A 26902-nucleotide genomic window follows, 5' to 3' on the forward strand; every position below is an offset into this window, starting at 1 on the left:
ATCCACAGCCTGACTGGGCAGCGTTCCTTCTTCAGCATCTTCTGGATGGATAGCAGGGCTGGGGGCTGATCGTCTTGTTCAGCAACGTCCTCATCAGAGGGTTCCTCATCCGAAACTGATGAGGAAACGGCAACGGAGTGGGCAACGTCTGACTCGCTGAATCCGGTCGCACTGGTGGATGCGTGACGGAGCCGGACGCAAAATCATGGAACTGCTGCACAGTCTGTGAACTGTCAACAACCATGGGTGCGCGAGGAAGTACAGCGTCAACCCGAAAGTGTCTAGACTGTCTGGGTTGTGCAGTCAACACCCTACCGGGTTGCTGAGGTTGACGCACTGCGTCACAACAAGTCACCTCTGCTGGTTGTTGAACGTCCTGAATGTCAACAACCACCTCCGAGCGTCGCTTAACGTCAACGTGCGACTGGCAACCCACACTGGGTCGCATCGGTGGAGGAACCACCTTAACTGGCAGACGCGAGTAGGTTACCTCAGCGTCAACAGGGCGCACAACCGACCGGTTGGAAGGTTGTTGGCCAGAAGGAGGAACCACCTCAACTGGCAGACGCGAGTAGGTTACCTCAGCGTCAACAGGGCGCACAACCAACCGGTTGGAAGGTTGTTGGCCAGAAGGTTCTTCTCCGCATTAAAGTCCTCTATCAAGGACGCAAGCTTGGACTGCATGTCTTGCAGCAAAGCCCTTTAGGGTCTACGGGAGCAGGTGTGGCAACAGACGGGGTTAGCGACTGAGGCGGAACCATTTACCATCCCTGAAAGCCTTGTTATGTGTGACATAATAGTACAGCAAAACTTCAAAGGCTCACAAAAGTTGAGAAGTTGACCTGTAAACAACTTGGAGCGTCTCCTGGCTAGGCGCCAGGGCGAGTCTACCAGAATTGAGAAGTCTATCTGGGCAGAGGCATGAACTCCCAAGCCGAGAACTTCTCTCGTGTCCTATCAGACTCTCGCTCTATAAGCCAGTTTAAAAGAAGGGAAATCAAAGGCTGAATCCCTAAAACTCCTCCTGGTGCAAAAACCAGTCGCCTAGCCAACGTAACGCTCTCTAGGAGAGCGAGAGAGCACTAGCTTAACAACAACGGCTTCGAAGTAGCTAGGCCTAGTGTAAGTTCTGACGTGAGGCGAACGAGGAGCAGCAGTTACAAGATCCGGACGAAGATCCTTAAAAAATCATCATGATTTAATTAAAGTCCATAGGAGGCTAAGCAGCTTAAGGGTCCTCTCCAAATGACAGAGTCCTCAAAGGAATATCAGTAGGAGGGAGAACAGCACTTTCTCATCTACAGGAACCTAGTCCGAGAAAAGCTAGGTTATCTCAGTGAGGGTCTCACTGGTGCATTAGCAGCAGACCAGAAGGCAACGTTATGTAACTGCTTGACAGTCTGTGAACTGTCAAAAACTGAACTGTCAACCACAACAGGTGCGTGAGGACATACAGCACTGGTGCATTAGCAGCAGACCAGAAGGCAACGTTATGTAACTGCTTGACAGTCTGTGAACTGTCAAAAAACTGAACTGTCAACCACAACAGGTGCGTGAGGACATACAGCACTGGTGCATAAGTAGCAGACCAGAAGGCAACGTTATGTAACTGCTTGACAGTCTGTGAGCTGGCAACAACCAAAGCTGTGTGGGGAAGCCTCAACTCCTGACTGACTAGTCTGCTGCGGGCGAGTGGCGGTAACCACAGTGGGTTGCGGAGGCTGACGCACCGTGTCAAAACACGGCAGCTTAACTCCACCCTCCTGTTGTTGTGGTAGCACACGCACGTCAACGGAGGGTTCCGTGCGTCTGTGAACGTCAGCATGCGTCTGGCAGGGTCGACTGCGCATGGGTGGAGGAGCTCTCACAGCTGGAGTGTGGGAGCAGGCAGCCACAGCGTCTGCTGGGCGCACAACCGTGGTAGGTTGTAGGCTAACGGGTGCAGCGTCAACCTTCTCCGCACGATACTCCTGCAAAAAAGATGCTAACTGTGTCTGCATAGACTGTAGCAAAGACCACTTAGGGTCTACAGCAGCAGGTGCGGCAACAGACGGTGTTACTGCCTGTTGCGGTACTGCTTTACCTCTCTTAGGAGGTGTGCAGTCATCGGAAGACTGCAGCGAGTCTGAACTGACCCAGTGGCTACACCTGGGCCGTTGGACTTGCGCGGAAGGGACCGACTTGCACTTAATAAGCTGCGAGACCTTGGTCCAAGGTTTCTTACGAGAAACCTCTTCCGCAGACGAGAAGTAAATGGGCTCTCTCGTCTTTGTGTGGGTGGGGCGATCTTGGGTAGATACGCCCGAAACCACGGAGGGAAAAACGTCTGTTCGTTGATCAAGGCCTGACGAACCCATAAGTCGTTCGACATTACTTCTCCCCTGGGCTTGGGAGCTTGCAAGAGGTCCCGGACTAGGTGAACGACAGGCACGAACAGACGAACCCTCGGACGCAACACTGTAACACTTTGCGCATATCACTTTATCACTTTGATTTTCTGTTTTGCACTCATTTCACTGAAATCGAAACTTTTACTGATTTCAACCTGAAACACGCAATCCTACCCTTCATTAAAAGGTAGTAATTGCGAAAACAGTCGTATAATGCAACAGAAAACATATATATAAAGATAAAGAATTCAGTGGCTGGGAAAGAGACTAAACACTAGTTCAAATAAACTACGTTTACAATCTCTCACCGCACATAGCCTGGGAACAATAATAAAACCCTAGAAACGTTTTACCTTCTTCCCCTACAGCGACTAGGGAGGAGAGTAAAACGAGAACAACGTTACCCGCTTGAACGAAACGTTTTTTTTTTTTTTTTTTTTTTTTTCCTCTCTCTCCCTCCGTCTCTATCTCTCTCTTTCTCTCTAGATTTCGCACCTGAGAGAAGAGCCCAATTATATATCGTCAAAACATGTTATTTGCTAAAGGAAAAAAACTGAAAGGTTTTCCAAATAAAAAGTTCCTTTAATTAAGAATTTAAACCATTTAAGCTAAGAAAGAATGAACGAAACGCCAGAATCGGTTTACTCTTACTGCAAAGTGAAACCGTGATACACTCTCTCTCTATCGTAACGATAGAGCGCAAGTTGAACGTCCTGAACGTCAACAACTGCGTAGACTAAAAACTAAACGTTAGTTCATCTTTGAAAACAGTACGAGACTATCAAAGAAATTCTTTCATAAAACATTAAATTTAAAAAGTTTTAAATTCTTTAAAGGTTAAATACGATATAACGGGCTCAACGTTGATTAACTTCGGTTCCAAGTTAGGACCGCCTACTATCAGAAAAGGTCGCATATAAACAAAACATTAAAATTTATTTTTATATATTTTTATATGTTTATAATAAAAGGAAAGTTAATCGAAGAGGCCTAATAAAGGCGGAGAGATATAAAATATATAGATCTATAACGTGTTAAGCAAAATTACTAAAAACCTAAACACACTTCCGTCTAAGGGAAGGGTCGGCCATTTAAAAGTGAAAGAGAGTCCATACTCTCTTTGTCACCATAATTAAATCTATCCAAAACGAGTTCAAGTTTTGAAATGAAGATAAAACCCCTGCATAGCGAAAGCTCAAAACTGGAATAGTGTACTTCACCAAATAGTTGTGAAAACAAATCCAGTTAGTAACAGCGTATTTAGTAGGTCTTGCCAGTGGCACGACAGAGAGAAAATTGGTTCTGTGTTGACATCGAGTACTTGAGTACCTACTTGACAGATGGCGCTGTTGATGTACACCCCCACCTGTATAGCGATAGCTGGCGTATTCCGCCCGTAGGTTTTTTCTGTCGGGCAGCAGAGCTGACAGCTATATGATCATCGGGTAAGTTTAATATTGAAAAAGTAGTAGTAGTAGGAAAAACTAGTCTCTGGACAGATAAAACCAAGAAGTTCAACAGTAACGGGAAAGAGACCAAAGATGTCTGATGAAAAATAATAGCCAGAGAATAATGCAGTTGAGGCCTATTGGATGTTGCAAGGACTTCTGTAGAACACGGTGTTAAAAAATGCACATCTTAATCAGAACAAATCAATATTTTCAAAGATAAGATTAGCAAAAAGGGGTAAAAGGCAATTATAATAGGGCTTTTGTTACAAAAGCCTCAGAAAATACAATATACTGTATGTCCATTTTCTTAGCTGTTTGATTAAATTTATTTTGCTTTTAGCCACTGTATGTTTTGACTTGCTTTCATTGATTTTTAATCCTCTCTTCTTTCCATTCTTTCACTTTTCACATCCTTGTCTTTAGTTCAACTGTTAACCCTCTCTTCTCTAATTTTACAGCTAACAGTATGCCATCTATAACAAAATTAACCTATAATCGGTAATAACATCACCAACTTCTTGAATTTAATGCATCACTACTTTACTGTAATTCTGACAAAATAATAAAGCAATGATGGTCATCACTTAAAAATATTAAGGCTTCCATCCACGTTACGTGAAGGATCATATCAGAAGAATAATGTAAGGTAAACGAGCATAATACTTCTGCAAAATATCTAAACTTTTAGGACTACTCCCATAACCTCTAAAAGAATCAAACCTTCAATAACAAGAATAGCATAAACATCCAGACAAGTATATGATAATGTATATGTACAAGTAGGGATGATACAAGTTGAAAGGAGGTCTAATGGATTGCGTTCATGGAAAACCATGAACCACATAAAGCTTGTAAGGGTAACTCCTAGTTCTATAAAAGCATTGTAATGAATTTAAAAGTTACATAAAATTTGATATATTATTCACTTCTAGTCATCTAATCATTGTACTGGAAGGAATTAAATATAATACCAAATGGATGTACTCTGTCCTAAAACACACACAAAAACAACAAAAAATAATGTCACTTTAGAAAATGATATATACCTATTAGTTTCATTTCTTCAGACACTAAAGTTAAAAGAAAAGAGAGAAGTCTTACATAAAAATACAAGAGGATAGACTAACAAAGTACTGCTAATCATGACAAACATAAACACAGTTAAAATGCAAGCAACTGGCACCAAACAAATTTGCAATTCAATGGAGCAATATTAAAATGCAGAAAACACCACAAGAGAATAGGGAAATTGGTCCCAAGTAATTAAAAAAAAAAAAACTATGAAAACTCAACAGAAGAAAAGTGTAAAGCTGCACGGTCAAAATAATCGATAAAAGATTTCTGCTAAATAGAAGGTATTTGTTTGATGTAGGGTCATCATCTTTTTGTGTGTGCAAATGGTCGCTTGATCAAAGTGTAAGGCGATATAAAATGTTATTTTCATTAGTAAAATAAACTTTTGAATATACTTACCCGATAATCATGTAGCTGTCAACTCTGTTGCCCGACAGAAATCTACGGTCGGGATACGCCAGCGATCGCTATTCAGGTGGGGGTGTACACAACAGCGCCATCTGTGGTCAGGTACTCTAGTACTTCTTGTCAACACCACCTCAATTTTTTCCTCGGTCCACTGGTTCTCTTTGGGGAGGAAGGGTGGGTCAATTAAATCATGATTATCGGGTAAGTATATTCAAAAATTTATTTTACTAATGAAAATAACATTTTTCAATATTAATCTTACCCGATAATCATGTAGCTGATTCACACCCAGGGTGGTGGGTGAAAACCAGTGTACATGTTAATCAAGAAGCTAAGTATCCCGTATTTTATTTTATTAGTTATTCAAAAATAACATAAAATAAATAAGTACCTGGTAAGGAAGACGACTTGAACCATTACTCTGCCTTTATTAAGTACGTCTTCCTTACTGAGCGTAGCGGTCCTCTTAGGATGCTGAACGACTCTTAGGTGCTGAAGTATAAAGGGTTGCAACCCATACTAAAGGACCTCATCACAACCTTTAACCTCGGCGCTTCTCAAGAAAGAATTGACCACCCGCCAAATCAACAAGGATGTGGAAGGCTTCTTAGCCGACCGTACAACCCATAAAAAGTATTCAAGAGAAAGGTTAAAAGGTTATGGGATTATGGGAATGTAGTGGCTGAGCCCCCGCCTACTACTGCATTCGTTGCTACGAATGGTCCCAGGGTGTAGCAGTACTCGTAAAGAGACTGGACATCTTTGAGATAGAATGATGCGAACACTGACTTGCTTCTCCAATAGGTTGCATCCATAACACTCTGCAGAGAACGGTTCTGTTTGAAGGCCACTGAAGTAGCCACAGCTCTCACTTCATGTGTCCTTACCTTCAGCAAAGCAAGGTCTTCTTCCTTCAGATGAGAATGTGCTTCCCTAATCAGAAGCCTGAATAGTAAGAAACTGAGTTCTTAGACCTTGGAAAAGAAGGCTTCTTGATAGCACACCATAAGGCTTCTCTGATTGTCCTCGTAAAGGTTAAGACCTTTTTAGATAGTACCTAAGAGCTCTAACTGGGCAAAGTACTCTCTCCAGTTCGTTCCCCACCAAGTTGGACAGGCTTGGGATCTCGAACGACTTAGGCCAAGGACGTGAAGGAAGCTCGTTTTAGCAAAAACCGAGCTGCAAGGAACATGTAGCCGTTTCAGATGTGAAAACTATGTTCCTGCTGAAGGCGTGGATCTCACTTACTCTTTTAGCTGTTGTCAAGCACACGAGGAAAAGAGTTTTTAATGTGAGGTCCTAAAAAGAGGCTGATTGGAGAGGTTCAAATCTTGATGACATAAGGAACCTTAGGACCACGTCTAGATTCCAGCCTGGAGTGGACAACCGACGTTCCTTTGAGGTCTCAAAAGACCTAGGGAGGTCCTGTAGATCTTTGTTGGTGGAAAGATCCAAGCCTCTGTGGCGGAAAACCGCTGCTAACATACTTCTGTAACCCTTGATCGTAGGAGCTGAAAGGGATCTTACGTTCCTTAGATGTAACAGGAAGTCAGCAATCTGGGTTACAGTGGTACTGGTTGAGGAAACTGCATTGGCCTTGTACCAGCTTCGGAAGACTTCCCCTTGAGACTGATAGACTCTGAGAGTGGATGTTCTCCTTGCTCTGGCAATCGCTCTGGCTGCCTCCTTCGAAAAGCCCCTAGCTCTTGAGAGTCTTTCGAAAGTCTGAAGGCAGTCAGACGAAGAGCGTGCAGGTTTGGGTGTACCTTCTTTACGTGAGGTTGACGTAGAAGGTCCACTCTTAGAGGAAGAGTCCTGGGAATGTCGACCAGCCATTGCAGTACCTCTATGAACCATTCTCTCGCGGGCCAGAGCGGAGCCAACCAACGTCAGCCGTGTCCCTTTGCGAGAGGAGAACTTCTGAAGTACCCTGTTGACAATCTTGAACGGCGGGAATGCATACAGGTCGAGATGGGACCAATCCAGCAGAAAAGCATCCACGTGAACTGCTGCTGGGTCTGGAATCGGAGAACAATACAACGGGAGTCTCTAGGTTATCGAGGTAGCGAACAGATCTATGGTTGGCTGACCCCACAGGGCCCAAAGTCTGCTGCAAACATTCTTGTGAAGGGTCCACTCTGTGGGGATGACCTGACCCTTCCGGCTGAGGCGATCTGCCATGACATTCATATCGCCCTGAATGAACCTCGTTACCAGCGTGAGCTTTCGATCTTTTGACCAGATGAGGAGGTCCCTTGCGATCTAGAACAACTTCCACGAATGAGTCCCTCCCTGCTTGGAGATGTAAGCCAAGGCTGTGGTGTTGTCAGAGTCCACCTCCACCACCTTGTTAAGCTGGAGGGACTTGAAGTTTATCAAGGCCAGATGAACCGCCAACAACTCCTTGCAATTGATGTGAAGTGTCCTTTGCTCCTGATTCCATGTTCCCGAGCATTCCTGTCCGTCCAAAGTCGCACCCCAGCCCGTGTCTGATGCGTCCGAGAGGAGACGGCGGTCGGGTTTCTGAACAGCCAAAGGTAGACTTCCTTGAGAAGAAAGCTGTTCTTACACCACGCGAGAGTAGACCTCCTCTCTTCGGAAACAGGAACTGAGACCGTCTCTAGCGTCATGTCCTTTATCCAGTGAGCAGCTAGATGATACTGAAGGGGGCGGAGGTGGAGTCTCCCTAACACGATGAACAGGGCCAGCGATGAAAGTGTCCCTGTTAGACTCATCCACTACCTGACTGAGCATCGGTTCCTTCTCAGCATGCTCTGGATGCATTCTAGGGCTTGGAAGATCCTTGGGGCCGACGGAAAAGCCCGAAAAGCTCGACTCTGAAGATCCATACCCAGGTAGACAATGGTCTGGGATGGGACGAGCTGGGACTCCTCAAAATTGACCAGGAGGCCCAGTTCCTTGGTCAGATCCATAGTCCATCTGAGAATCTCCAGACAGCGACGACTTGTGGGAGCTCTTAAAAGCCAGTCGTCTGACGGAGCCGGACACAAGATCATGGTACTGCTGCACAGTCTGTGAACTGTCAACCATGGGGAAGCGAGGAAGTACAGTGACAACCCGAAGCTGTCTAGACTGTCTGGGTCGTACAGACAACTCCTTATCGGGTTGCTGAGGTTGCCGCACTGCGTCACAACAAGTCACTTCTGCTGGTTGTTGAACGTCTTCCCAGTGACACACTGACTCCGTAAACAAAAAATCCTCTAACAAGGACTAAGCTTGGACTGCATGTCTTGCAACACAGCTCAAGGTCTATGGGAGCAGGTGTGGTAACAGACGGGGTTAGCGACTGAAGTGGAACCATTACCTTCCCTGGAAGCATGTTATGCTTAAATAAAAGTCCATAGAAGGCTACGCAGCTAAAGGCTCCTCTCCAAATGACAGAGTCCTCAAGGGAATATCAGAAGGAGGGAGAATAGCACTTTCTCATCTACAGGAACCATATCCGAGAAAAGCTAAGTTCTCTCAGTGAGGGTTTCACTGGTGCAAAAGCAGCAGACTAGAAGGCAACGTTATGAAACTGCTTGACAGTCTAGCGAGTTGGCAACAACCAAAGATGTGTGACTGAGAAGCATGCGGTAAGGTATGCAGAGCATGCTGTATGCAGAGCATGCTGTATGTAGAGCATGCTGTAAGGTAAGCAGAGCATGTTGCATGGCGTGTGGCTTATGCTGCATGGGATGAGGCTCATGCTGCATGGGATGAGGCTCATGCTGCTTAAAAGAAATCTGAACCTGACACTAATCTAGCTGTCCGAGGATTTACCTGGTGAGACATCAGTCTCTTTACCAGAGAGTTTTACCAGATTTCCCCGGGCCACCACGTGACACAATTGGTAGTAATTCATTCAAATTACCTCTAAAGAGTCAATATGGATAAATATCAACACAACATCGTGTTCAAATAGAAATAAATTTCTACCTCATACTTGGGATCGAACACTAGCCCCTTCTAATGAAAGGCCAGGTCGAAACCAACCATGCCACGAGAGCCCATAGGATGTCGCATAGCATGAGGCTCCTGCCTCATGGGTTGAGGAGGATGCCGCATAGCATGAGGCTCCTGCCTCATGGTTTGAGGAGGATGCCGCATAGCATGAGGCTCCTGTGAGGTTCCTGCCTCAAGAGTTGCGTCTGCCTCAAGGGTTGAGGGGGTAGCTGCGCAGAGAGAGGCTCATGCTGCATAGACTGCGGTTCAAGTTGAATGGGAAGAGGCTCAAGCTGAGGAGAAAGTGGCAGATGCATGCGTTGAGGTGGCTGACTCATAGCATGAGGTTCCTGCCTCAAGAGTTGCGCTTGCCTCAAGGGTTGAGGTGGCTGCGCAGAGAGAGGCTCTTGACTCACGAGTTGAGGTTCTTGAGGTGCTTGCCTCGAGAGTTGAGGTTCTCGCCTCGAGGAAAGTGGAGGTGGTTGCTGCGAGAGTTGAGGTGGCTGCCTCAAGGATGGTAGAGGTTGTCGTACCTCAAGAGGTTGCTGCCTCGAGGGTGGTTGTAATGCAAGATACTCCTGCCTCAAGGGTAGAGGAGGTTGTAAGGCATAAGGCTCCTGCCCCCATTGTTGAGGAGGTTGCTGCGTGGTAAGAGGCTCCTGCCTCCAGGAAAGTGGAGGTTGCTGCACAGCGCTGGTATCTGGCAACTCCCAACGCGGCAGCTCACGCATGGAGGTAGCTTGAGGAACCTCAACCTCATACGTCTGGCAGATTGTACTGCGCAGAGGAGGAGGAGCGTTCGCAGGAGGAGGTGTATTAACCTTCTCTGCCTGAAACTCCTGCAACAACACCGCAAGCTGAGACTGCATTGTCTGCAGCATAGACCACTAGAGTTTAAGAAAGACAACAACAAACGGAGCTACTGTCCGTTGAGACTGAGGGTCTAAAACAGCTGGTGCGGCAACAGACGGAGCTACTGCCTGTTGCGATACCACCTTGCCTCTCTGGGAGGTGTGCAGTTGTCGTACTGCAGCAAGTCCGAACTGACCCAGTGCTAATGGCTACACCTAGGAGTTGGACTTGTGCGGAAGGGACCGACTTGCACTTAAAAGCTGCAAGATTTGGTCCATGGTTTCTGCGAGAAACCTCTTCCGCAGACGAGGAATAAAAGGGCTCTCTCGTCTTTGTGTGGGTGGGGTGATCACGTCGGCAACGTGTGTAGATACACCCGAAACCACGGAGGGAAAACGTCTGTTCGTCGATCAAGGCCTGCTGAACCCATAAGTCCTTCGACATTACTTCTCCCCTGGGCTTGGGAGCTTGTAAGAGGTCCCAGACTAGGCGAACAACTGGCACGAACAGACGAACCCTCGAACGCAACACTGTAACACTTTGCGCTTATCACTTATCACTTTTGATTTTCTGTTTGCACTTATTTCACTGAACTCGAAACTTTAAGTGGTTTGTACCTGAAACACGCAATTCTATCCTTCCTTAAAAGTTAGTAATTGCGAAAACAGAATTACAATGTAACAGAAAAATCTAATGAAAGATAAATAATTCAGTGGCTGGAAAGAGACTAAACACTAGATCAAATAAACTACGTTTAAAATCTCTCACCGCATAAAGCTTGAGAACAAGAATAAAACTCTAGAAACGTTTACCTTCTTCCCCTAAAGAGACTAGGGAGAAGAGCAAAAACGATAACAACGTTACTCGCTTGAACGAAACGTTTATCCTCCTCTCTCTCCCTCCGTCTCTATCTCTCTCTCTCTCTCTCTCTTGACTTAGAACCTGAGAGAAGAGCCCAATCATATATATCGTTAAAACATATTATTGTTAAAGGAAAAAAACTGAAAGATTTCCCAAATAAAAAGTTCCTTTATTAGAATTAAAACCATTAAGCTAAGAAAGAATGAACAAAACGCTAGAAACGGTTTACTCTTACTGCAACGTGACACCGTGACAATTCTCTCTCTATCGTAACGATAGAGCGCAAGTTGAACGTTCTGAACGTCAACAACTGCAGAGACAAAACAAAACGTTAGTTCAACTTTGAAAACAGTACGAGACTATCAAAGAAATTCTTTCAAAAACATTAAAATAGCATAATATGTTAACAGGTAAAACCGAAATGACGGGCTCAATGTTAATTAACTTCGGTACCAAGAAAAGACCGCCTACTATTAGGAAAGGTCGAATATAAACAAATATAAAAATTAATTTTAATAAGTTTATAATAAAAGGAAGTTAATCGAAGAGGCCTATAAAAGGCGGAGAGATATAAAATAAATCTATAACTTTTGTTAAGCAAAATTAAGAAAGAGAGTCTATACTCTCTTAGACACCAACACTTCCGTCTAAGGGAAGGGTCGGCCATTTAAAAGTGAAAGAGAGTTCATACTCTCTTCGTCACCATAATTAATCAAATTAATTCCAAAAGCTAGCTAAGCTAATGATAAAACTTCCTGAATAGCGAAAGCTAAACTCTAGAGCAAATACATCACCAAATCGGAGCAAAAACTCCAGAATCAACAGCGTATCCATGTAGGTCTAGCCGGAGGCACGACAGAGGAAAAATTGAGGTGGTGTTGACAAGAAGTACTAGAGTACCTGACCACAGATGGCGCTGTTGTGTACACCCCCACCTGAATAGCGATCGCTGGCGTATCCCGACCGTAGATTTCTGTCGGGCAACAGAGTTGACAGCTACATGATTATCGGGTAAGATTAATATTGAAAAATAATGGTCTGTCAATTTTAATAAGATATTCAAAAAGCTAGAGTTCATCTACAAACTTTGATAACCTTCAGTTTAAAAGAAAGAGGGGCAGGCTTACTCAACAAAAGTAGAGCTACTGGCATCTTGAAGAAAACTAAGCAGAGAGCTGTAGTCCTCTGCGGCATTTCGTTCTTTATCAGCTGATGGGGTCTCCTTTTCAAACTGGTAGGCATATTCTTTAGGTGATTCTGTATATATCAAATGCAATAAATCAGATTAATAATTCCCTAGAATATGAACTGAAAAATATTATGCTGTAATAAGTCCTGTACATCAACAATAAATGATGGAAGAAAATATGTAATCATAATCAAACATGAAATTAATAAAAAATTATAACACACTAGTGCAATGAAGGATGAATAACTTGAACAAATAGATAAAAAAAAACTCACCACTACTGAAATTAGCCACATCTTGCATCAAAGCAGTTAATCTTGAATTTAGAGCACGACAAATTGTCTGCAGACGACTGGTGTATCCCCGAGTCTTAAAATACAGACCTGAAAATAATTAAAGAATTAAAATTAGTAAGGTAAAAATAATGCTGAATGAAGTTGCATGAATACAACTGCTTCAAAAACTTAATAAGAAAGTCCATTTAAGGAGAAACCCTTAAAAAAGTTAAGCAGAAATAAATTAGTCAGGAGAATGTGTCCATCACTTTATCTAATCTGTCCATGAACAGGTTGGTAGTGAAAAGATTTACAGATTCAGCTGGTAGTCTGTTTAAAAATGAGGATATCTTTAGTCCATTATATTCTAAGTCAGTTATAATGAATACTGACTGGGCTAGACTTATGAGTTCTTTTTTAAAATGGCAGAGGCCCACAGTGACCTCAAGAGCCTTCATTGTCAAAAAGACTCACCAATCTAAATCCTGAAAGACCTAAAACATTTCATAAGTTAAATGTTTATGGGACGAATAGGCTCTAGCAAGAACTGGGTCTTCCGTAACAAGAGTGCCTGCACAACTCCCACCTCTTTCTGAAGTAGAGCTAGTCTTGAGGGATACACTCTATGATCTTCTTCTCAGGAAGCAAGCCCAAGCCCTTAAAACCAAGTTCCAGGGTATGGAAGACAGCTCAAAACTTCAAGCAAGGACTGTTCCCCTGAGGAGGATGGATTCAACATCTACCGAGGAATTTCTTTAGTAGAGACAGGAGAGGAAGATTATGCTCTGCTAAAAATAGCTCTGGCCTAGGAGATACATTCTCTAAGACCCCCACCGTAGCAAGTGTCTCTCAGAACCCATCCGAGATCTAGTAAAACCGAGCACCACCTAATTTAGGGCCACCCCAAAGTGTCCCACAGAAGGGACCATGAAGGTGGGCGAAGCACTTCACTCACCCTGGACAATGGGAGTACTCGACCCATGGAGAGACCATTAAAGGATGCCAGTAGGCTGAAAGATCTACCATACTGGGCTTATTCATAAACTGACTGACTGAGTTCTGGAAAACAATCATCATGTGAGCTCTGTTATTCCCTCATATAGGAGGAGGAGGAAGGTAGCATCACGGTTAGCGTATACCCATCCTTCCCTGGCCTATAGTCCTGGTGTTTGGTGCTTGAGAGACCACTACTGATCCCTGTACCACAACAGTAGGTGTCACACCAGGCTCATGTTCCAGTTGACAGAACCTAAAGGAATCTTTCAGTGGGTGAGTGAGTTCAGTTTCTCCCTCCTGACTGAGGAAAGCGGTTTTCTAAGGTCTTGGATGTTTCTCCTATTAAGATAGAAACTGGGAATGTGAGCAAAAAGTCCTAACTATACCTGACCTATGGAGTTACTGTTGGATCCCGGCCTGGACCTTTCAGCAGCATCCACGGAGAAAACCGTAATATCAAGCTCACAATTGTTTGATCAACTCCAGAGATGCCAGTTGAAGGATGAGATCTAATAATCATTCTGGAGGAAGAAAAATAGCTTCTAAAGGGCCAGGGTGCTTCTTATATGTCACAATTTGAAAAATAAATATCAGAGAAATGTTTACCAGCATCTGACCAAACCCTAAAGTAAAGTTTTGCAGGCAAGATCTGTCTCACTCTCCCGAAAAAGAAAATTGCGCTAAAAATGACAAGGAGCTTTTGCAAGAGGTCTCCTCTATGACTGCTACTTTCATTTCTTACTTCTGAAAATAAGTTTCTGAAGAGAACGCTAACCAACCTCAAAGGTACCACTCAGCAGTGAGTAGGGGCAAGGATATATCTTCCGATGTCACGACAGGAAATAAGAAAGTTCAGAGCAATGCCCAGCCTTCTCCTGGCCTCTGTACTCAGATCCGCCTGACTATCTACAATGGTACCAATTAGCCGAAGAGTAACATTACTCCCTCCCTAAGAAGAATTGTTCCAAAGTCCCATGGGACAAAGAGAAAGGAATTCCTACACAACCAACCCCTTCTTCAACAACTTCCCCAAGGGAAGTGTCTAACAATGAGAAAGGGTAGCGAGAGAATACTGGCACTCAACAAGGTTCACACTCAGGGGTAAATCGGACATGCCAGAAAGACGACGAAGATCACTATCAGGCATGAAGGAAAGAGTTAGAACTCGAGCCACGAGCGAAAATTCCCACCTGAAGAAGGGAAATTCCAAGTTAATTGATTAGTGCTCCAAGAGAAATTCATTGTCTCTTTGATTGTCAATGCAATCGCTTCGGCAGCACGATCTCTTTTGTAGAGCTGCATATAGTCCTGTCCTTCAAGAGAAGGACAGCATACAGTTCAACCCTTCAGGAGAGGAAATGCATAGTCTCATCCTTAAGGAGGGGAACTGTGTATAGTCCTACCCTTCACTAAATACACAACACATGGGACAAAAGGTTTGTATACTTGAAGGAGCAAATTTCACGTAACCATATGTTTCCCTTCCATCTGGTTCTTCTGTTAACCATGTGTGCTAATAAATCAATAAAAAAACACTTATCACAAGTAGAAAAAGATCCAACAGTCAGAAGAACAGCAATGAATACATTCATACTATTTGCAGCCAATGGAAAAAGTGGCTGTTCTTCTGAGTGTTACATACCTTCTGCTAACTACTGCACCTACCCGTCAAAGGCAAAGGCTGTTCCAGCTCAAGCTTGAGACTTATTCGAGGAGGATGGTTTCTTTAAGTGTAAATAAAAATGAAACAACATAAATGAATTAGGAAATACAGAGGGTGATATGGAAATATTACACAGCACGATATGCCATTTAACAAAATTTGTATAACAAACCTCCAGCCTGTGAAACAGTTCGTGAAGCAGCCGAAGTCCAACCAACACGTTCAGGTAAATCCCCTGCAGTTTCACTCCAAATAAAATTGCTGATATCGCCTTCATCGTGTGCAATTCTGTTACAGGAAAGCCAAAGACTTAGACAATACAAGACATAAGACATTCTAACACTAGGGTATAAAAAAGCCTGGTGCACCATCGAAGATCAGAATAAAATCTATGAGCTAGTTTGTGGACTAAGATAACAAATCAAGATGGTAGAGGAGACATCAATGGATTTTTTCTTGTACAAAGCTATTGAAAGAAATCAATGATAATGACAAAACAAATCATGCTTCCATCCCTATAATAATTCAGCTTAAGGTCTTACACAGACTTAAAAAGTCTAGATACTATAATTTCCTACTCTAGTTATCTTTTTTAGGAAAGTTTGTATCAAGTTTTTTTTAAGTACAGTATCTTAATAGCTTACTTTGGATCAGCAGCAATATCAGAGGCTAACTTAGTGACCATCTGAATAATGGCTTCTTTCATAGATGAGAGCTGAGATGATATCACTTGTCTAGCCCTCTCAGTGACTTGGTTTCTCACCAAAGAATCCCATGGATCTAGTTTATCACCATACAGGGTTCCAGTAATCTGAAAAATTTTGAAACATAAATTACTCAATACTAAATCCTAAGTATTATTTTACAGTACTTACACAAATAATACAACAATGTATCTTAAACAATAGTGCATTAGCTATTTCTACAATTTACTGCTGCCTGACTATATGCATCAAACAAATACTGTAAACCTAATGTTAAATTTCTCAAAACATACCTTATTCCACTGGGTCCATTCAATCTTTTCCTCACAAATCTCCCAAACACTGCTTCTAATCATTGCCAAAGCTTTCACACTGGTTGTGAATGCTGTATGAAAAAGAGAAAATTACCAAAATTAAACAATGAAAACTTCTGACTAGAATCAAACTCTGAAACTTCTTACCAACAAGATAGTCAAATCTCTCATTATCCGCAATTAATTAGTATATGAAATGGCCCCATATTCCAAAATTCTGTATATGAAACTAATTTTTTCTATAAGAATACATGGTCTGTCTAATGTTGACCCAAAGTCCCCAACCTTTTCTTATTTTAACTAAATTAACTGTATTTTACCTGAAATAAATAATTGTATTAACTATACATTATTATATTTTATAACACAGTTTAAGAATGATATTAACATCACTACATCATGAATTGTGGTGAGCAATTCATTGATTCCAGTTGATGCAATAAACATAAACACAGCATTTACTTTCATCAGCTGATCACTCTCTCTCCCTCTCAGGTGCCATATAATACATAATGTACATACAGCAGACGAAACAAAAATGTTTCCTCAAAAAGTGTCAATTAAATATTGCACACACAATAAATTTATACTTAGCTTAAATCTGTTTGATAATAGGCTAGGCTCAAAACACAACATTCAATTTTGTTCGCAGATTTTCAACTATTCAAAGTAATAATAATTTTCAACATTAGATTTAAGGTATGCATAACACTGAATATCTACAGTTGTTCACATTCCTGACTTCCATGTAAAGACACAAGGGATTCACCTTTACTTAATAACCAGACCCCTAATTGAAAATAAACAAAAAAAACAGACTCATATTTGAACAGTAAAAGAAAAAATGGAGGGAGGGAAAATTGCATGATTGTTACAAATAGAAACCAGATCCAATATTGATAAGAGAAAAATTCAAGGTAGTATGGAAAGCAATAGAAATATTTAAAGAGTCACTTAAAAAAGATATATGATTCCTGATCGCCATTGAGTATGAGTCATATTTGGAAATCTATCTGGTGTTACATGACCACAAAATAGGGGAGACTTTCTCCTGCACTTCAATGAAACAGAATAAAATAGTACCTGCAGAAAAGTCCCAAAGTCTACCTTCAAGCAGAGGAAGAAATATTTATACAGAATTACAGGCAAGGTTTAGATAAAAAAATACTACTTTTAATTAAAGCCCATCAAAAAGAATATTATTATTATTAATTGCTAAGCTACAACCCTAGTTGGAATAACCATCCAAATACCAAGGCACTTCCCCCAATTGGAATAACAGAATGCTATAAGCCCAGGGTCTCCAACAGGGAAAATAGCCCAGTGAGGAGAAAAAAAAAGGACAAATAAAATATTTTCAGAACAGTAATATTAAAATAAATATCTCCTATATAAACTATGAAAACTCTAACAAAACAACAAGAAGAAGAGAAATAAGATAGAATAGTGTGCCCGAGTGTACCCTCGAGCAAGGAGACAAATAAAAAATCTATTATAAAAATTGATTGGTAGGATATTTCAGACAGTCAAAACCAATTCCTTGAAATAAAAGAAGGAAATTTTTGAGTTGATAATATGAACCAGGAGACTTCTCCATGCAAAGTTTGAGGTAATATTTTGTCTATACAAAAATGTACTTGAATATACAGTAAAATAATTACTCACACAATAAAGTTGAGAGAGACTGTGATACTTCTCCCAGGACAGAATTCAACCAAGTAATGACTTTAGTCTTCACAAACTGATTACCAAGTGCTTCAGTGCTCCCATGTACAGATGGCCTGAAAAATTCATTCTATCTTAGGATTCATACATAGGAAAAAAGAAAGGGGTATACTGTATATGTGCACACAAAGAATATATTTCATCAGAATATACAACTGTATATAAACATCTTGAATAACTATAACTGTATATAAAAATTCATAATAAGTACCTGAACTGCCTTATACTTTGTGGGAGGAAAGACAGAGTTAGAGATGATTCTTGAAGGAGAGACACTGGTGAAGAGTCATCCCCTTCAATCTGCACAACTTCTTGCAATCGTCGTTCGAGCAAACTCTTTCCATTCTCTTCTACAAAAAGAAAGTAATAATATATAATTAAAAATCAAATGACAAGTATAATAAATACAATACAATGGCACCACTTATTAAAATAAAATAAAAATTATTGATGCTTGACTTAAGAGCTATTGATGTTAATTCAAAGCAATCATACAAATTCTATGCACAATAAAATTGTACGGTAAATTGCAAAAGAAAAAGTGGACAGAAATACTATACCAAGCTCCTTTTGTCACTTATATTCCATTGCCCTATTACAACTTATTTTCTTTCTGCTGCTGTCCACATAATTCTTGCAAATTCCTATCAAACACATGGTCACATATGAATAAAAAGTTGAAACCAAGTTTTTTATGCAATACAACGAATTTCATTATATGGCACGGTACCGCGTACCTGAACTCCCTCAAACCATCGAGTTATTAGAAGCTCCAGGATTAGTAAATCTCAACAATCTGGAGGATATCAAATGAACCGAGATGTTCTACACGAAGGTAATGAAGAAACAGTTGATGCTAGCCTACAATTTGTCTATTATTTTATCAATATATATATACAATATAAATTAAGGGAGATAATTGAGTAATACTTTTAGACCAACTGGGCTCACCCAAGTATCTCTTCTTAACTAACAGATGACAACTAAGGCTTTCTAAGGGACCGAGTGGATAAAATCAAAATCATGAGAAAAACCTTTTTGAAAATTGACAATTTTCAAGCACTCGTATCTCTGCGATTTATGAATGGATTTCAAAGCACTCGTATCTCGGCGATTTACGAATGGATTTTAAAATACTCATATCTCAGCGATTTATGAATGGATTTTAAAAAGTTTTGGAGTGTATGTATATCCAAGTACTGTACCATTTTTAGACGACATTAAAGCAATAAAAAAAATAGCACTGAGCTCTGAAGATCAAAAGGTATTGTGAATTATTGGAGTAAGGTAGAGTTCAAAGGTGAAAACACTCCAAAGAGAGAGGGGGGAGGCTGCTTTCAGTTACCCCTTTACAATTGTACACAACATATGGGGTTTCAAAGGTTTACACCCTCACAGGAACAAAATTCACTTCACCCCATGCTTACCTTTCTGTGAACTTCTACTTACAAGCAAGAATGCTCATAAAAAATTATCACAAACTAATATAAAAAAAAAAAGATGAAAGAGTCATGAGAATGCAACAGTACATCTGTACACCATGCTGTTCTGTAACAGGCTGGGGAGGATTTTTCCCTTTGCTCCACCTGTAGTTAACCAACTATCTAGTTAACAATTTCAATTCCCATTCCAGTACCACTGAAGATATATCCCCATCTTAAAAGACAAAAGGTTTGTATATGAATAGAACAACTTCATATTTCTTTCTTGCTGTAATCTTCCATTTCACAGTTCCTAAACCTCTCATTGTATATCTATGACCCATTGTCAGAAGCATTATTATCTTTGATTAAGTTGAACCTAATCTTCTGGTAAACTATATATAACTCCATAGAATAATGCCAAATCTCAAATAAAACACAGCTATATAAGAATGTACATACTCAAGCATTAAAGTCTTTGAATGAAGCTTGAACTGCAGTTCATTAAAACATCAAAATTCTATAAACTTTGTAGTGTTGTATGTGATTGCTTGCTCTTTAAGAATACATGATCTGGTTAATGAAATACAGTTTCAATCTTAGCAAGCATTACTGCAAATTACGCTCATAGTTATTCACATAAAATACTGTAACTGAAAAATATTTAAACAAATAAAGACAATACTACTGAATTGCTGTAGTGTAATGAGACCCACAAGTCATTTCTAGGCTCAATAGGGCTAGCCAAAAAGGATTTGTTTTAAAGAGGTGAAGATAGGAACAAGTTACTCAAGTAGGACGAGACTGATCAACAGATGACTGTAAATAAATACAATTTATAACATGCCCTGCAAGTTTCATTGATGGCCCTACTGAGAATAGGGCCTTAACTAAAAAAACAAACGAAATGACAGTTAATATCCAAGAACAGTATATCATAGGAAAAAATCACTCCCAAGTGAAACTCAATCACTCTAAGGAACCAATCACCTTAAAATTTGCTTACCAGCAAAGATGGCATAGATGATATTCAAAGAAGCGACAAATAGTGTCACAAACTGCGAAATCTGAGCTTTGGCTATGGCAGATGGTTTGGGCGTCACAACTGCCATGAGTGACGAGTGTCGCAGCTGGAGGACCCGGGAAAGTAGCTCTTTGGAGCTGCAACCTTCGACCAACATTATTGATACCATGGCATCCAATACTGCCTGCAAGATAGTGAATATTCATACATACATACATACATATACCAAAGGCACTTCCCCCAATTTTGGGGGGTAGCCAACAACAACAAGAAACAAAACAAAAAGGGGACCTCTACTCTCTACGTTCCTCCAGCCTAACCAGGGACTCAGCCGAGTTCAGCTGGTACTGCTAGGGTGCCACAGCCCAACCTCCCACATTTCCACCACAGATGAAGCTTCATACTGCTGAGTCCCCTACTGCTGCTACCTCCGCGGTCATCTAAGGCACCGGAGGAAGCAGCAGGGCCTACCGGAACTGCGTCACAATCGCTCGCCATTCATTCCTATTTCTAGCACGCTCTCTTGCCTCTCTCACATCTATCCTCCTATCACCCAGAGCTTTCTTCACACCATCCATCCACCCAAACCTTGGCCTTCCTCTTGTACTTCTCCCATCAACTCTTGCATTCATCACCTTCTTTAGCAGACAGCTATTTTCCATTCTCTCAACATGGCCAAACCACCTCAACACATTCATATCCACTCTAGCCGCTAACTCATTTCTTACACCCGTTCTCACCCTCACCACTTCGTTCCTAACCCTATCTACTCGAGATACACCAGCCATACTCCTCAGACACTTCATCTCAAACACATTCAATTTCTGTCTCTCCATCACTTTCATTCCCCACAACTCCGATCCATACATCACAGTTGGTACAATCACTTTCTCATACAGAACTCTCTTTACATTCATGCCCAATCCTCTATTTTTTTACTACTCCCTTAACTGCCCCCAACACTTTGCAACCTTCATTCACTCTCTGACGTACATCTGCTTCCACTCCACCATTTGCTGCAACAACAGACCCCAAGTACTTAAACTGATCCACCTCCTCAAGTAACTCTCCATTCAACATGACATTCAACCTTGCACCACCTTCCCTTCTCGTACATCTCATAACCTTACTCTTACCCACATTAACTCTCAACTTCCTTCTCTCACACACCCTTCCAAATATTCATATACATGATAAAAATATACTAGAGTAAAGTATTGTGCCACAAGACTTATATTAAAGATACATTTCTGAAATAGCTTAAATATAGATATTGTACTTATTTATTTCAATGAATCTCTAAATAGAAAGAAAAATGCTTGAAAGAGCTTAGGTATAAAAAATAATGGTACTGTAATTTATCCTATATATGCTCAATATGGTCAGATAAAAAGTGGTTGAAGTACTGGCTATGGTTCTTTTAAAGATCAAACACCTCCACTTTTCTTATGGAAAGAAAATTCGAACAAGGAAAAAAAAATAAAAATAAACCTAGTCCACCCCACACCATCTTTGGTCAAGAAGAGTTTCTTTTGATCTGTAATACCTTCAGCTACCTACTAAAGTATAGGCAAAACTTTCAAGATGTACATAATGAAGGATTTAGTAACAGAACAAACACATAAGTAGCAATAGGTGTATTTTGGTCAACATTCAATATATTGTCAAATTTCTACCAAATCTAAATTCACTGGCAATACAATCCTATACCCCTATAAATCAATTAATAGTAGCCCCCCCCCCCCTTAACAGATTTTTATATTCATAAGCTTTATTATTTTTGTGGATTTTGTTAAACTAACAAATCTTTTTAAAGACATCATTTGCTGATAAATCTTTTAAAATAAAAGAAAAATGTAAACAAGTTTAATGTAGGACAGACCTCCAAAGTATCCTATAAGTTGAGGGACTACTTATTAAAAAGTAATCTAAAAAGCCCACCTAGTAACATTTCCAGAAACTCATAAAGATTGCCCAAAAAGATCTAATTGAATGAAAAGTGATAATTGTAGTAAATTAACGTTAGGAAAGTTGGACAGCTAACAGGTTTGGCAAATGTTTCTGGTTCAAATTAACACAACAAGCTGGTTACAGCTAATTGGTTAATCTAGAATTCCCAGAACCTTTTTACTACTGATCACATACAATGCAGACTGTAAAGTATGCATGGAACCTGATAATTTTAATTTGACAAATAATCTAACCAAAAGATCATCAGTACCACTATAATAAGCTATACAATTACATAAATACAGAACATGACTAACAACTACTACAGGTTAAACAGTATGGCTCGCCTGTAAACAAAATGGTGAAAGCTACAAACCTGGGTATCATCTACTTCTGTACTAATCAAATTAGAACATCCCCTCACAATCGTTGACCTGAACTGCGTAATACTTGCCCACTGGCGTTCAATGACTGGAAACCATGAAGTTACCTGTAAAAGAATGGCAAACCTGTCAGTTCTTCATGGAAACATGAGCACACTACCTATTAACTCTTCAATGCTAAGGAATCTAGAATGCCATGAGCCAGCTGGTAAATTTTGTGACATAATATTCATGAAACATACCCCCATAAAGACAGGAATTCCTGTTTTAAGGGGGCTGAAATTTTCTTTGCACTTTCAGCTACTACTACTATCAAGCACTTCCTAGATATTGAACAATGGATTCATATAAGCATGCCTACACTTTATTCATAAATCCCACTTACTTAGATTTATAAATTTCCTTTGTTACAGGGATTCAGCATGGCTATACTTATTAAATTGGTTTTATACAATGCAAAGTAAGATCACTGCAAAGACATTAAAAACTTTATATCAGTTCCTTAATAGCAATTCATACGACACTGTACATGTGTTTACTTTCAAGAAGTAAATTCATTACAAAGGCAAAAAGAAAAAGACAGAATTACTACAATATACTTTGCAAACCAGAAAAAATCATATGACTTTTAATATTATGCAATACAGTACCTTAGAATACAGTCAATTTTAGCAGCACTGAGAACTATTAAGAAAAGACAAAGGTGCAACTGTTTACCTTGGCAGCATTTGGTGACAGTTGCAGAGCAGTGTGTGTATGATGTGCGAGTAAGAGTAACTGAGTAGCTTGCAGGTATTGTCCATGCTCAGTTAGACTCCACAAGGTTTCTGGGATTGTTACCAACAATTTCACCTGAACAGCAAGGGAGTAATGGTTTCCAGATGTAGATGACCTGTAAATATTAGATAAAGTTTTTACATATACCTGTAAAAGTTTATATCTTATGTCGGACTGATTAAGAATAATAAATTTCTATGCAATAAAAAAAATAGAAAAAATCACCTTAGCATAATATGACAAATTCGAAGATAATTTGTATTTTTCCTAACCATACAAACCTTAGCTATTTACAAAGGGTTATTACTTTTAGCGTAGCTGAAATGGCGAGCCATTAGAATTTAACGAGGGTGTATTACCCCCGCGCTAGTTAGCGGGGGGGTAGGGGAGTGGTAGCTAGCTACCCCTCCTCCCCCTCACACACAGGTGAATACTCACTTTCACTTAGAGGTAGGACTTGTCTTGGGGGACAGGGCTGGCGGGCAAATATGTGTAAATAGCTAAGGTTTGTATGGTTAGGAAAAATACAAATTATCTTCGAATTTGTCATTTGTTCCGTAACCGAAATACAAACCACGCTATTTACAAAGGGTGACTTATCCCTTAGGAAGGGTGGAAAGTCCCCAGCCATACTGGCTTTGGCTTTACCCGGGGACTCAGAATCCGAGTGAGTCGCACTCGAGAAAAGGAGTCCCTGCACCTCACAAGTTCCTTGCACCGCAAGGAACCATGTGGCCTACGTAAGCTTGTGTGTGAAGGAAGAAGTGTGACCCGTCCTAGGCAGTTGACCTGGAGTTCCAGAAGGAACTCTGGGTTAGGACGTTCCCAATACCACCTCGTCAGGGTATGGGGGACGCGACAGTATTGACTCAATACTCGGAACACAAGGAAGCATGGTTTACCTGCAGAGGTTCGAGGTCAGCTATGCAGAGACCAGGATGCTGCTTCCCCGTAGAGGGGATGATGAAGAAAGAAGTAAGGGCCAGACATACTTCTTTCGTTCATGCAGACTAAAACCTGATAACAATGCCCTCAACCTTCTGTTACCTGTCCAAAAAGGAGCCTGAGGTTAGACCAGCTGTTGTGTAGCCACCACAGAGCGATAGAAAACGTATCGAGACTCCTGTGGGTCACACCCTGCAGGAAGCGGGCTGCGAAGGTCATCAGACGCTTCCAGACTCCAGCTTGTAGCACCTGCGTCACAGAGTAGTATTACTCGAAGGCGAGGGACGTTGCGATGTATCCAACATCGTGCTGTAGGGCGACGTGACGGGGGAGGGTCTGAAGACAGGTCGAGATGAATGTCCTTGAGTCCGGGCTGAAGAGGTATACTGGTGACTCTCCCCCCATGTCCTCCTTGTGTTCCCAAATCGGCTGCAACTGAGGCCAAACTGCAGCTGTTCCCAGCGCTAACCTCTCGATTCCTGTACTGGCAAGAAAGAGAAGGTCTTGGGACATCAGACACAGAATGGAGACTCAAAATCTTGAATGAATCGGACCGAAGGGTCGGGACCCTCAGATTCTGAGTCTAGCCAACAACTCAGGAGCGAGCCTGAATGTTGCCTTCCCCTCTTCCTTAGAAAGGGGGGGAGTAGTAAGAGACCAAGAAGATTGCTTACACACTGGCCGTGGCCAGAGTGAGCAGAAGACCCAAGGCGGAATACAATCCGAGGCCTGTCATAAAAGGGTCTTGAGAAGATCTCTTAAAGGACTAAAAGTCCGAGCCATGCTCCAAGTTGGAGGTCTTCCTCCGACTAGGGCAGGGACGATCGTAGCTTCGCATGAGCGAGGATAGATCCAGCGGGCAGGAAAAAGTTATTCCTTTAAGCCTGAAGGTCAGGGAAAGGCTGAGCGACAGGCTTCATTGCCAAGAGCGGAAAGGAGTTTCCTCCCGCCGAAAGGCAATAAGACCGTTATTGCTGGAGAAGAGGCCTCACGGGAAGAGGTATATCTCCCACGGCACCAACCACCTTAGACTCTTCACTTTGCCTGGGAGACCCCTGTGGATGACTATCGCAGATGACGCGACCTCCGTACCGCGACTGTAGCGGGTTGTCTCTTCTAGAGGAGGAAGCGTAGTGTCTCCAGGCATGAAGCCGAAGCGACGTCCCGGTTCGGGAGAGATGTCGCAGTGTGGTTGCTTGAGTAGTCTGCGCCGTGGGAGAAGCTCTCCCGGGAGTTCCGTCAGGGGAAGCAGAGGGTCCAGAAACCGTTCTGCGCATAGTCCCAGTGGAGCTCTCCCATTGAAAGGTTGACAGACAACCTGGTTTTGTTGAGACCCATTGTCCGCAGACAAAAAGGAGGGAAGACGCAGGCGTCGAAGTTGTCCCACCATCACCGGAATGCATCTTGCCAGAGTCTCGGGGTCTGAGACTGGGGGGAAAACTAGCGGAAGCTTGAGGTTCCAAGCTGTCGCGATCAGGTCCCCCAGACCAGCACTTGCTGGTTACCCAAGGTCAAAGACCCTTAGGTACACTCTCTCTATGAGGCTCTGCTCGGATAGTCTGAGAGAAACATTCCCCTGCCTGGAATGAGAGAGCCGATGGTGGAATTGAGAGAATCTCAATCATCCCGGTATCTCTACTGCAAGATGTGAAGGTGTGAAAATGCGTCCCCTGCTGGTTAGCATGAAGTCGACACGCAACGGGGCGACTTGGCAGGAGCGGTAGGATCTGAAGAGGGGCCAGACTAAGGCCCTTAAGCCTGCCTGAATGATGGAGAGGTATCCTTCAGGTCTTGACCATAGGCCTGGACCGGAACATGCCCCCCCCCTTTCCTTTGACGAGTCCGAGAACCGCATCAAGAATGTGGGGAAAGGACGAGAATATCCACTACCATCAAGAGGCTCCATAGGTCAACACCCATTGCAGGTTTAATAGTTCCGCTGGTCCCATAGGGCCAGGGAGTCCGGTTAAACATTGCCTGAAGCCACCGGAACTTGGATCGCCCCACATGGAACTTATCCTGAGGCGACCGTTCGGACTATAAACGGGTCAATGAGGAAAGAAGAACTAGGAAACGTTCCAAGGTAGGGCTGAAAACTCTGCTTGACTGAGAACAGGTACTGCGACTCTCCTCAGTCTTGCCACAGTCAACCGAAAGGAAGGCTCGGAGGATGTGGTAACAGAATCTGGCGTCCCCAGGTGGTCACCCATCCAAGTACCGACGTTGCTTAACCTCGCTGGACGGACGAGAAGCGGGGTTTCCAACGTGGTAAGGCGGTTGACTCAATATCATGGCCAGATACTCCAGATGTTGAGGCAGAGGAAGAGAAGGCTCCAAGCAAAATACCATGAGCCCACACTCATGGTCAGCATTCGGAAGCTTTTCCCGGCGCTGAAGAAGGTCGAAACCCGAGCCTACCGGAGTTGACCAGCCCTCCAAACAGCAGAGGAGGCGGAAGTCTGCACCTGAGCGGCCAAGAGGAAGGCAGGGAGAGTTCTCTGGGGAAACAAACCTGCTATGCCACGGCGGGATAGCCACACTGCATCATAAGCAGG

At 42.1% G+C, this 26902-nt stretch overlaps 1 protein-coding gene across 1 annotated transcript in view; it reads right to left on the bottom strand.

Moving 5' to 3' along the window:
* Window positions 1-26902, bottom strand: part of LOC137651798 (conserved oligomeric Golgi complex subunit 1-like) — an 82739-nt gene that overhangs the window by 15343 nt on the left and 40494 nt on the right. Inside the window, exons 4-13 of the mRNA XM_068385016.1 lie at window positions 23343-23517; window positions 22619-22732; window positions 20275-20476; window positions 18059-18197; window positions 17788-17903; window positions 16102-16193; window positions 15749-15915; window positions 15277-15392; window positions 12446-12553; window positions 12109-12238 (exon numbers count right to left, since the gene is read on the bottom strand). Of these exons, the coding sequence (XP_068241117.1) occupies window positions 12109-12238; window positions 12446-12553; window positions 15277-15392; window positions 15749-15915; window positions 16102-16193; window positions 17788-17903; window positions 18059-18197; window positions 20275-20476; window positions 22619-22732; window positions 23343-23517 (1359 nt within the window). The remainder of the gene's footprint in view (window positions 1-12108; window positions 12239-12445; window positions 12554-15276; window positions 15393-15748; window positions 15916-16101; window positions 16194-17787; window positions 17904-18058; window positions 18198-20274; window positions 20477-22618; window positions 22733-23342; window positions 23518-26902) is intronic.

Source organism: Palaemon carinicauda, chromosome 13 (assembly GCF_036898095.1).
Source record: "Palaemon carinicauda isolate YSFRI2023 chromosome 13, ASM3689809v2, whole genome shotgun sequence".
Taxonomy (NCBI): domain Eukaryota; kingdom Metazoa; phylum Arthropoda; class Malacostraca; order Decapoda; family Palaemonidae; genus Palaemon; species Palaemon carinicauda.